Raw genomic sequence first — 12511 nt, 5'->3', positions numbered from 1 at the left:
TCCTCAGCATCCAGAGTGATAGCAGCTGAAGTCTTAAGTCTTGGGGCTCCTTCCAGATGGCAGAGATCTTCACTACTATTTATGGAGACTTCTGGTGCCGCTGACAGTGAAAACCAAGAATTTGTTGAATAAATTTTGCTCTCAGATTCACTCTGCAGACTGGGTTAATAGTTACCCTGGGGACCAGGAGACAGTAAGAGTTCAGGTGTATGCCTAGCATGTGCCCATTTGGGTCAACACCCAGCATCTGACAGTCTTCTGAGCTCTGCTAGAGTCCTGGAAACCCCTAGCACTAAGAGGATTTCTGGTGACCCCAGACTCCTCATCACCTGGTCCAGCATTGCACCACATTCTCAGAAGCTTGAGGGCCTCCTGAGTATTATTGGGGAGCTTCTGTACAAATTTAAAAAATTCACTGCAGCTGCAGATTCTAATCCCATGGGTCTGTACTTAACAATCAAAAGCACAGTGGCGGGGCCGGCGAGGTGGCGCTAGAGGTAAGGTGTCTGCCTTGCCAGCACTAGCCTAGGACAGACTGTGGTTCGTTCCCTGGCGTCTCATATGGTCCAAGCCAGGAGCGACTTCTGAGCACATAGCCAGGAGTAACCTGAGCGTTACAGGGTGTGGCCCCAAAACAAAAACAACAAAAAAAAAGCAGTGGCCACTTGTATCTGGTCATCTTTAGAACTTCCTGGGGCAACCGTTACCAAAAAGGCCACTTCCTATTGGTTCCATCCTTCTGAAACAGACAACTGCATGTCACTCATAAGTAGTTTGATTGGATGCAGACTTAAGAGACAAGAGAGGGACCAGAGCAATAATACAACAGGTAGGGAGCTTGATCCTGGCTTTGATTCCCAGAACTCCATGTGGTTCCTTGATCCTTGCCAGGTGTGAGCCTTGAGCAGTCAGGAGTAAGCCTGAATACTGTTGGGTGTGCCTCTTGCTGTCCACTCCGCTATAAAACCCTCAAAACTTGGGGGGGGGGGGAGTCTCATCACAGGCAGCAATTTCTAACTGTCTACACCTTCTCAATAGAGTAGCTATTTCCAGTGGGGAAGGAACTCATTTCCTACTCCAGCCCCAATTCCTGGCCTTTCCTAGGCTCCCTAGATACTCAAAAGGTTGAGAGCCAGTGAGAACCCTGTTTCCTGTGTATGGCTATTCCAAGTCCACCCCTTCACCCCCAATTTTAAAGTAATGAATGCCTATTAGCAGTCTTCTGAAGGAATGAATGCTGTTAGTGGATTCTTCAAGAAATGAAGGCCTTTAGGTGGGCTGTCAACCAGATTTTTTGTTTTACTTTTGGTTTTTGGGCCACACCTGGTGGCACTCAGGGGTTACTCCTAGCTCTGCACTCAGAAATTGCCGTTGGCAGGTTCGGGAGGGGGTATCATGTGGGATGGCAGGAATAGAACATGTCTGCTGCATACAAGGCAAACGCCCTACCACTGTGCTATCTCTCCAGCCTGTCAACCAGTTTTTGATATTTAACTAGCAGAGGGCCAGATTAAGGCAGATCAATTTGGGTTCAGATGTTGGTCCTGCAAGTTTAGAGCCAGGGATCATCTGTGCTGGGAGCAGGTGCAGACAGAGGCCAATGTAGAGAGAAGTAGGTGGAGGCTACTCAGCAGGGTTCTGGGGCCCTTCTGCCCCAGTGGGAAATCAGGATGCCCACTTGTCTGAACCAATATTTGCAGGCTCAGGCCCTCCCCAGGTTCCTATCTTGGCAGTGAAGGAATCGAGGAAGGAAACACAGGAAGTGCCGAGCAGTCTGGCCTAAGCCAAGGCCACAGTATTTCAACTCACAGTAATTCTTTGATGTGTCTGTTTTGGGGCCCTGTCTGGAAGTGCTCAGGGGACCACATGGGACACCAGTGACAACCTGGGCAGGATGCAGGTAGTCTCTCTGGCCCCACTCAATTCTTTCCAAATGAACACAAACTTGTGGAGATTTCCTATGAATAAACTACATGGAAATACAAAAGTGCTTCCAATGCTTTTAGTGGGGGGTGGGGGGGGGAATAGGTGAAAGTAAGGCTGCTCAGAGCGTTGAAAGGCCAGAATGCCTGTTAACCAGTGCTGGATCCGATTGACCCCACAGTATTGCTGGGTATGGCTCTGCTGATGCCCTCACAGAATCAGCCAGTCAAGTTGGGAGGTTTGTCAGGAGTAGATCATCTCTCCCAAAAGGGTCCTCTGCTTTCTATTTCTGGTTTCTGAATCACACACATCAGCTTTCAGGGGCTTCTTTCTGGCTCTGCAGACAGGAATCACTCCTGGAAGGCTCTGGGACCATATCACATGCCACGGATCAAACCTGGTTGGTCGCATGCAAGGTAAACACCATCCCTGCTGTACAATCGCTCTAGCCCCCATCTGTTTTATTTTTTTTTTCTTTTTTTTTTTTTTTTTTTGTGGTTTTTTGGGGTCACACCCAGCAGTGCTCAGGGGTTATTCCTGGCTCCATGCTCAGAAATTGCTCCTGGCAGGCACGGGGGACCATATGGGACGCCGGGATTCAAACCGATGACCCCCTGCATGAAAGGCAAACGCCTTACCTCCATGCTATCCCTCCGGCCCCCCATCTGTTTTATTTTTAAAAGAGCAATTATGATGGGTTCTGTTTAGGAAGCCATTTATTGGGGCCCCACGTCCGGAGGGGGCCTGGTAAGGGACGCAGCATGTTCACACGGCCTCCCGCATGGCCTTGCTTAGCTTCTGGATTTTGGACCTGGCCGACATATCCACGTACTTTTCCCCGATGCGCACGATCATGCCGCCCATGATGGATGGGTCAGTCTAGGAGAGAACACAGGTCAGAGAGAAGCGTTGGAAGGAAGGTCAAGACACGTCGCTGAAAAATGGGCCCATGTCCCAACTGTGAAGAGCCGGTGCCCTTTAAGAATGAAAAACTCTGGGGCCGGGAAGGTGGCACTAGAGGTAAGCAGCCGATCCAGGACCAAAGGTGGTTGGTTCGAATCCCGGTGTCCCATATGGTCCCCCGTGCCTGCCAGGAGCTATTTCTGAGCAGACAGCCAGGAGTAACCCCTGAGAATCGCCGGGTGTGGCCCCAAAACAAAAACAAACAAACAAAAAAGGAATGAAAAACTCTGGGGCCGGGAAGGTGGCGCTAGGTAAGGTGTCTGCCTAGCAAGCACCAGCGCAGGATGGACAGCAGTTCGATCTCCCCACCGTCCCATATGGTCCCCCCAAGCCAGAGGCGATTTCTGAGTGCATAGCCAGGAGTAACTCCTGACTGTCAAACGGGTGTGGCCCAAAAACCAAAAAAAAAGAGAGAATGAAAAACTCTCTGCCTTCTAAATACTGTATCTATCAGCTGGGCTGAATGTTATACCCAGAGCCTTCCTTAAGTTTAACAGAAGGGCAAATGCCCGCCTGGATGAAAAACCTACCTTGACCTCCAACTTCAGCACTTGGCTTTTGCTGAGGAAGCTCTGCAGGACCGTTTTTAATTCCGAAAGCGTGGCTTCATCCAGTGCCTGCAAATAGGACAAAAGCAGACACACCACTGAGTCCAAGATAAACAAACTCCCCACGGGAAAAAGGAAAAACCGCCCCACTCCATGCTCGGGCTGGGCCTAATGAGTGAATGCAGGGCCCAGTCTCTGAGGCTACCTCAAAGCAGAGTGACTGCTGAAGGGGTGAGAACAGAACACTGGGAAGCTCATTCATGGGTCCCCTTATTGCCACGTCTCAGTTCAGAGATGCCACAGAACTCAGCCACGCCACAGAAAACACCTGAGGGCCTCTACGTGCCCGAGAACAGTTCGGCCTTTACTTCCTCGGTGAAGCCACAGTCCAAGTCTGTCCTGCCAGTTTGTGGGTGCTTGCTGGCTCTGCCACTCTCCAAGCAGAGTGAGCGCCCCACATCCTGAGGGTGTGGATTCCTTTCAGGTTGGCCTTACTCTCTGGGTGACAATGAGAGGGGTGGAATGGGGAACTGGCACCCCCACAAACCCTAAATTCTACGTCTCTGCCTACTCCCCTTCAGGTCTGCCAAAGCTAACAGGAACTCCCTGACCTCTTTGAGAAGCTCTGTTGGCATCTCTCAGGGCCGAGACTAGTCAAAAGTTCACGAAAACATTACTTAGATAAAGAGGCCAGATTTGAGCCTCTGTGACTAGCACATCACCCTACCCCCACCTGAAATGTGGCCCCAGCAGGCGGCAGTTGGCCCCATTTTCACATGGGGAAACAGAGGCTCTGAGTGATTTCGAGGCTCATGCCTGGTCCCACCTGCCAGTGAGAACAGGCCTGTCCCCCTGGGCACCAGGCCACTTCCCTGCTGGTCTCCCCATTTTTGTCTCCTCGACCCCAGGTGAACAAAGCCTGCTACTCACAGAGGCCGTGGTCACCGTGCAGGGGACTTCGCCACGGTGGACACTCATCATGGTGGAAAAGGCCGAAATGATCCCGTGGGTGTTGTTCAAACGCCCATTCTCGGCAAGCAGATCTGGGGACATGAAGGATGTGGGTCACACAGATTCCCTGGCACACAGGCCACTCCCAAGTGTCTCCCGCAAAGACTATTTTTTTTTTTTTTTGGTTTGTTTTTGGGCCACACAGCAGTGCTCAGGGCTGACTCCTGGTTCTGCACTCAGGCATCACTCCGGGCAGTGCTTGGGGGACCAGACATATGGAATGCTGGAGACAGAACCTGGCTCAGCTGCATGCAAGGCAGTGCTCTTCCCTTAATGTGCGGCTAGAGAGGGGTGCAGGCCCTGTCCATGCCCACATACTGTTGCCGTGAGACTACAGAAGCAAGTGACAAGAAGCAGTAGGAGCCCCACATGCAGCGTGCATCCACTTTTTCTACTCCTTCTGGTCTTGAATACTGAATCCAGTGTCTGGTTTGACACATTCTCGGACTCCACCCCAAATATCTTCAGAAACAACTCCACAGCAACACATTCTAGGAGGTGCATTTATAGCAGAGCCCAGTCCTCCCTCCTGCTATTCCTCCGGGGCCCCAAGTGACTACAGATTGGGTCAGGACCTGAGTTCTTCTCCAGGCCAAGGACCCCGTAGGGCCGCACCCACCCCAACCCCCTGCGAAATGTTCCTTTCGGGGTAGGTGGAGAAGAGCTGAAGTGCTGGGAAGGACTCACTGATGAGGTTGGTTGTGAGGGGAGAGAACTTCTCTCGGGCTGTCATATCGCCAATGCTCTTCACTTTGATGGAGCGTTTTACGTGTGGGTTCAGGATGGACGTTGCCAGCTTGGGCTCCTTCAGCAGTTGCTGCGGGACAAAGCACCTAATCAGAAATGCCTCAGCTTCTGAGGGCACCGATGCCCCCCAATCTGGGCCACCAAGCAGGAAGACCCTCACGCCAGATCCTCATAGGGAAGGGAAGGGGACAGTGACAGTGAGACAGACCTCTGCCTCTGAGATTCCCTTCTGTGCCCCAATCTTGCACAAGGAAATCATGAGGGTTTTTGCCCCATTCTGTTAAGTATTTATAAATGCTCTATAATTAATTAAAAAAAATAGTTTGTGTTCCATTGGTGGTGGGAATGCCCCTGATTCAATGTCACTATGTACCTAAAATATTACTGTGAAAGATTTGTAATTCATTTTGGTCAAAATAAAAATTATTTAAAAAAATTGTGTTCATTGTACATGTGGAGGGGATTCACTCACTCTCTCATTCTCCCTTTCCCGCACACAAGAGGTCAGTGATGGGCACTACCCTGAACTTGGCCTGCATCAGGGCCTTCACAGAGATTCCTGGGAAGGGGTCCAGTGCAAGGCCTCCCACCCTGCCTCTTATCTCTGGGAACTCCAGCGACAGAGATTTGCTAGTTCCAGAGCCTCCAGAGTCTGGGAGAGCAGATAAGAGCGAGAGCTGCCACACCGACAAGGACACCGCTCAGTGTCTGGGTCCAGGGGCCATGTGAAGCATTGAGTACGTTCCCCTGGCTTCCCACTGAATTAGGTTGGAGAACCCCAAGTGGTGTTGACCTCTGGCCTCAGTTTTTTTTCCTCTTCCAAGTTCTTTCCTCCTAGGGCAGTTCTCACAGGAAAGCATAATTAAACAACTAAAAGAAGAAAATTCAAGGGGAATTTCTCATGAAAAGGACTTACCGCCACCCTCAACAATTCCTTCTCCACCTGGTCCAGTTTATTTTGCTTAGATGCTGCAGAATAAAGAGCTGTGGCATAACGACCTTCGACACCGTAGATCTGAACGGGCGGCTTTGAGCACAGGGTGGGGTGAAGGAACAAAGTTATGTCATTATATGGCCAATAGCAGATTAGACATATATAACTGAGGACACATATTTTTCCTCACACCTGGCAGTGCTCAGAGGGTTACTCCTGGCTCTGCCTTCAGGAATCATTCATGGCAAGCTCCGAGGACCATATGGGATGCCAGGGATTGAACCTGGGACATCTGTGTGCAACACAAGCACCTTGTCCACTGTACTTTTGCTCAGGTCCCAGATTTTCTATAACCCAAAAGCTTATATATCCCATCACAGTTGTCTGAAATGCCAATTTTAGCAAATTAGGAATGTTTCTATTTGAACTCCCAATTCCTCATCTTAAATCCAGGGGTGAAGGAAACATGGCATCCGAAGTCCCATTACATCAATCTGGGGTGAGTTAATGCCACCTTCAAAGTCCATAATGGTTCAATGTCAAGTAGGTGAGATTATAAACACAAATAGGACTGTTACCCGAAGACAAATGTTAATGAAAGGCATGCATGTACTTTTATTTTAATGTTATAGAGCAATTTGACAGATTCCCTTCAGTCCCTCCACAGGTTTAACTCAAGGGAGCCCTTTGGCAATCTACCAAGTGCCCGATGCTTCCATTTTTTCACAACAGGGCTCCCCTTACAACAGACACACCCTCTTCATTATCTATGTTTAGCAGTACTGTCTAGTTGTAGTCCAAAAGCTTAGGCTTTATTTTCAATGCGCTCCATGACCAAGCTGAATAACCTTGGACAAGATCTTCTTGGGCCCATTTTCAAATTCTGATGGGCATGTTATTTCTATTAATATCAAGTTTCTCTTTTTTTTTTTTTGGTTTTTGGGCCACACCCGGTAATGCTCAGGGGTTACTCCTGGCTATGTGCTCAGAAGTTGCTCCTGGCTTGGGGGACCATATGGGGATCGAACCGCGGTCCGTCCAAGGCTAGCGCAGGCAAGGCAGGCACCTTACCTTTAGCGCCACCGCCCGGCCCCAAGTTTCTCTTTTTAAAAAAGACATTCTGATATGTTTTATATGGAACTGTCATGCAGAGGGCACTCAACATTTCTTGGATCCCTGGCCCCATGCCCTCCTCTCTCACCACTTGGGAATCAGAAACTTGGGCCACCAAGGTTTGGAAAGTAACCTGCACCTTCAAGGCTGGCTGCCATTTCCCATTGACTCACACTTTCACACAGCTTCACAGGCACAAACCAATTATGAACGGAAGTGAACGTACCCGCACAAGTTTGGTGAATGGCCTGGCCACAGAAGTACTGAAGGATCGAACCTTGAAAAAAATAGAATGGAACAAATGAGGTTACCTGCGGGATGTCGGGGTCTTTTTTTGTTTTTGTTTTTTTTGGGCCACACACGGTGACGTTCAGGGGTTACTCCTGGCTATGCGCTCAGAAATCGCTCCTGGCTTGGGGGACCATATGGGACGCCAGGGGATCAAACCTTGGTGTGTCCTAGGCTAGCACCGGCATCCGCTCCAGATGTCAAGGTCTTAATCGAGAACTACAAACATTTAAATACGATTTCTAAAGGGTAAAAAAGTTTCTGTGGATCGTGGCTGAGATGACGTGAGGGTCAAACTGTCTTTGCTGCCCAGGAGCGAATCTCCCATGGGAGAAACACCCCAAGTTACTCCCACTAAATTCCTCGTTTGCCCCCAAAAAACTAAGAACATGAAGTTCCTAAGCAAAAACACAGCAAACAATTGTCTTCAGGCATTTGCTTTGAAGCAAGACTTCATCAAGCCTTAAGATGAGATTAAGCTCAGGCTTTTTGCTCCAGTGTCTGATGTGTGTGTATGTGTGTGGGGCAGTCTGCATCAGGTGGGGCCTTGCCTACAGGGGCCCCGAGTTGAACCCCATAGTTTCAAAGTCCTGAGAGCTCACAGGCCACCTTCGAGGAGCCCAACATGACCCAAACTCTTCTGTGGACTGAAAGGCTGCCTATTGGTGGTGAAATTCAAGGAGTCTCGATGCTTGACTGTGTGGACATGCAGAAGAAGTGTAAATCTTCCTCCCACCTCATTTTCTTTTAGATTTTGGGGTCACACCTGATGGTGCTCGGGGGACTGATCACATGCAATGCCTGGGTTTTACAAGCACCTCGCATCAGCCAAGTGCAAGCGGTGTGCAAAGCAACTAACTGTCTTACCTTCCCAGCCCTGCTACCTCTGACTTTTGGATTTTAGGCCACAGTTGGCAGCGCTCAAAGGTTACTCCTGGCAATTTCTACAAGGCAATTCATTATCTTGGCCCTTTATTTTATTTCTTTGTTTTGGGGTCACACCTGGCCATGCACGGGGGTTAGTTACTCCTGGTTCTGCGCTCAGAAATCACTCCTGGGAGGCTCAGGGGGACCATGAGGGACGTCAGGGATAGAACCCTGGTTGGCCTGCGAGCAAGGCAAAAGCCATCCTTGTTGTGCAATCGGTCCGGCCCCCGATATTATTTTCTGACTCTGGCTTCCAAGACAGAGGAACCAAAGAAGAGGGGCTGCACACTCTGGTCTCCTTTTCCATAAAAACATGGGTACCAAAACGGCTAAGCATTGCCAACACCTCTGATTGGTGCATGGAGCCCCCAAATTTTTTTAAGAAAAAAAATAGGGTTGGACTGTATCTTTTCCTTGGAAACCCGGGAGGCCCAGGCCGCCCCCTTCCAGCGCCCCTCGAACCCGCGTCTTCCCGGGAATGAATTTCCAGGTCTTGGCTGCCCGAATCTCTTGCAGCAATATGGGCGGGCCAGGCCGCGCGACCTTGGCCAGGGGCGGCCACGCTCCCCAAGCCGTTACCCAGGCACTACCGCGCTACAAGGGTACCTTTCGCGGATTCTAGGGGCCCGTCCACTCAACTCACCTGCCGGGACAGCCCGGACACCACTGGTGCGGCCATCTTGTCCTGGACGGCTGTAGGTCAAACCGGAGTCGGCAGCGAGAGAGATGTAAGGGCGCATGCGTACACCCACGTCGGTGCACTGCACCCTGGGAAATGTAGGCGCAGGTTGTAGACCGCACGCGCGCACTCACGTTGTCCCACTGCTCCCTGGGAAATGTAGGCGCAGTTGCTAGGACGCACGCGCACTGCCCTTTTTTCTTTCTTTTTTTTTTTTTTTTTTTTTTTTTTTTGTGGTTTTTGGGTCACACCCGGCAGTGCTCAGGGGTTACTCCTGGCTCCATGCTCAGAAATTGCTCCTGGCAGGCACGGGGGACCATATGGGACGCCGGGATTCGAACCGATGACCTTCTGCATGAAAGGCAAACGCCTTACCTCCATGCTATCTCTCCAGCCCCTTTTCTTTTGTTTAAGGCTGGGAATTGTAGTCTTTAGAAGGTAGTGATGAAGCGCTCGTCTCAAAGGTCAGGTCCTAAATAACTACACAAACAATTACCAGACTGATGGAGAGTGAAGTCCAATGCCTGTCTCTAAAATAGGCAGGAAATGGAGGAGGAGGAAAATGGGGGAATATTGGTGGCTGGGAAAGTTGCACAGGTGAAAGGGTTTGTGCATTTTATGGTTGAAATCCAGTTACGAACATGTTTATAATCATGGTGCTAAAAGAAATTATTAAAAAAATAAAGAAAATACAAAAGAACATGCAACAATTTAGAAAACAAAATCGAAGGTCGGGTCCTAGAGGGTGGGATGGGCGTAGGGTAATTGGAACCAGTGTACTTGATTGCACCTGAAAAAATCTTTGGGTCACTTGGTAAAGTTAGGCACTAGTGCGGACCTTATTGCTCCTGGTTTAGAAATGTCAATGGAGGGCCCGGAGAGATAGCACAGCGGCGGTTGCCTTGCAAGCAGCCAATCCAGGACCTAAGGTGGTTGGTTCGAATCCCGGTGTCCCATAGGGTCCCCCGTGCCTGCCAGGAGCTATTTCTGAGCAGACAGCCAGGAGTAACCCCTGAGCACCACCGGGTGTGACCCAAAAACCAAAAAAAAAAAAAAAAAAGAAATGTCCATGGAGATAAGTACAGCAGTATTTGTTCCATTTCACACTTGTATTAGCTTTAACCCTTCTCCCTACCACGAATTTCTCAAGTTGTATTTAAATAACAAAACAAAACACAAATCAAGTTTTCAGCAGGAGCATAGCAAATTAGATGGGAAAGTAGCAAAAAGCCAATAATTAAGCTCCAAGGACAGAAACAACAATGCAGAAGTCTCATAAACATAAAGCAATATTTTTTCTGCAATATTTTTATTGCAGAAGGCAATAAACAGTTCAGGCAATCCTCAAACTATGACTTTTTGACTCCATTGCGAGATACAGGAATTTTCATACATTTTCTTTTACTAGAGCATTGATTGATAATTCTGTTAGCCAGTTGGTTGTAACAAGCAATATAAAATAACTTACTTTATTCCTGCCAAAGGGGCAAAATGGGGAGTGGGAAACTGAGGACAATAGTGTAGGGAATGTTGTATTCATTGGTGGGACTGGTGTTAGAACATTGTTTACCAAAAAACAACTCTATTATGAGCTTTGTAAATAATGGTGTTTAAATAAAGTAATAAAAAATAAAAATAAGGGGCCGCAGAGATAGCATGGAGGTAGGGTGTTTGCCTTGCATGCAGAAGGACGGTGGTTTGAATCCCGGCATCCCGTATGGTCCCCCGAGCTGCCAGGAGCAATTTCTGAGCATAGAGCCAGGAGTAACCCCTGAGCACTGCCAGAGGTGTGACCCAAAACAAACAAAAAAATAAAGATAAATAAAAATAAAAATAAATGAGAAACAACACCCAAATCTTCAAATCAACAAGGAGCAGTCCCTTGTTGTTCAATACCAGGACCCTGACAGCCCCCTAAACTCCTCAATCCCTTTATCCAATCACAGTACAGCACTCACCTGTTGGTTTTCAAGTATGTGGGGGTTCTTGGTTTTAAATTAGGCAGAAAGATTTTTTTTTTTTTTTTTGGTTTTTGGGCCACACCCGTTTGACGCTCAGGGGTTACTCCTGGCTATGTGCTCAGAAATTGCCCCTGGCTTGGGGGGACCATATGGGACGCTGGGGGATCGAACCGCGGTCCGTTCCTTGGCTAGCGCTTGTAAGGCAGACATCTTACCTCTAGCGCCACCTTCCCGGCCCCGGCAGAAAGATTATTTGAGAACCGGACCTAAAATAAGAAACCTGGGATCTGAGCAAGAGGAAATGAACCAAATTCCCTTTAAGTTTATTGGAACAACCCATTTCAATCAATTTACCCCAAGAGCCCACGGTTGAGGAGCTCTTGGTTGTAATAATAAGGTTTGAGGAGTCAATTAAAAATGGTTTTCCCTCAATGTTACAAAAACCTTGCAGCTGTCCAGAGGCAATTGTTGCTAATAGTTTGGCATTGTCTTCTAATACTTTTTTTCAGGTCGTTTCTTGAACTACCCATGCTTAAAATCCAGTTGGTTGGGAGATTGTTTTTCAATGATAACTTCTCTGTATTTTAGGGTTTATTGCTTGTTTGTTTTGTTGGGCTCACTCTCTGTGTTCCAGACAATGTTGGGTTGAGAACAGAGGGCATGTGCTCTAGCCCTTTGGACAATTTCCCAAGTTCCTTCAGAGCAGAGTACCTGTTGCTTCTCTTCATCATTATCTCAGTATCCCCCTCAAATACCTTCACTCCCATCAGCCATGGTAAAGTCAATTCTATAGACAAGTTCACAGATTCTGTTACTTTGGGCTATCTGTTATTCCCTTACTGTTTCTGTATATTCTACATATGAAAGAGAACATCTTGTGTGTGTCCCTCTCCTTCTGGCTGACTTATTTCAGCATGGTACCCCCAGTTCCATTTCTGTAGCAGCAAATAACATGATTTAATTTCATTACATTTCAAATAACATGATTTAATTTCATCTTATAGCTGTAGATATATACTACTGTGGATATATACCATCATTTACCTGTTCTTGGACTTCTGGGTTGTTTCCATATTACTGACTATTATAAATAGTGCTGTAAATAGGAATATAAATGTCTTTTTAAAATAGTGTTTTTGGGTCCTTGGGGTACATACCAAGAAGTGGCATGTTTAGGGATTGCTGAATTATATGGCAACTCAATTTTTAGTTTTTTAGTTTTCAAATGGGTTGAACCGGGAGACTTTCAAACAGTAGTGAATGAATATCTTTTATTTTCTGCCTCCATGCCAGCACTCTTTGTTTTTGTTCTTTGTGGTATGTGCCGGTCTCACTATAATGCTAATTCTTTACTAACTTATAAAATGTCTGTGACAAAGTTGCACTCTGTTGTGTAGTACCTTGACTTTTTTTCTCC

The 12511-nt window shown here is 47.9% G+C and overlaps 1 protein-coding gene across 1 annotated transcript; it reads right to left on the bottom strand.

The window, feature by feature from the left end:
* Positions 1–2621: 2621 nt before the first annotated feature.
* On the bottom strand, positions 2622–9211 carry ATP5PO (ATP synthase peripheral stalk subunit OSCP). Its single transcript, XM_049785818.1, has 7 exons — positions 9098–9211; positions 7466–7516; positions 6109–6219; positions 5133–5262; positions 4365–4477; positions 3417–3503; positions 2622–2802 (listed from the first exon to the last, which is right to left on the bottom strand). The coding sequence occupies exons 1-7, from the start codon at positions 9131–9133 to the stop codon at positions 2689–2691; spliced, it is 642 nt and encodes a 213-aa protein (XP_049641775.1). The 5' UTR covers positions 9134–9211; the 3' UTR covers positions 2622–2688.
* Between the last annotated feature and the right edge of the window lie 3300 nt (positions 9212–12511).

This window comes from Suncus etruscus, chromosome 13 (assembly GCF_024139225.1).
Source record: "Suncus etruscus isolate mSunEtr1 chromosome 13, mSunEtr1.pri.cur, whole genome shotgun sequence".
In the NCBI taxonomy this organism is placed as follows: Eukaryota; Metazoa; Chordata; class Mammalia; order Eulipotyphla; family Soricidae; genus Suncus; species Suncus etruscus.
The sequence above is the reverse complement of the archived record's forward strand: the minus strand, read 5'-3'. Positions and strand labels throughout refer to the sequence as shown.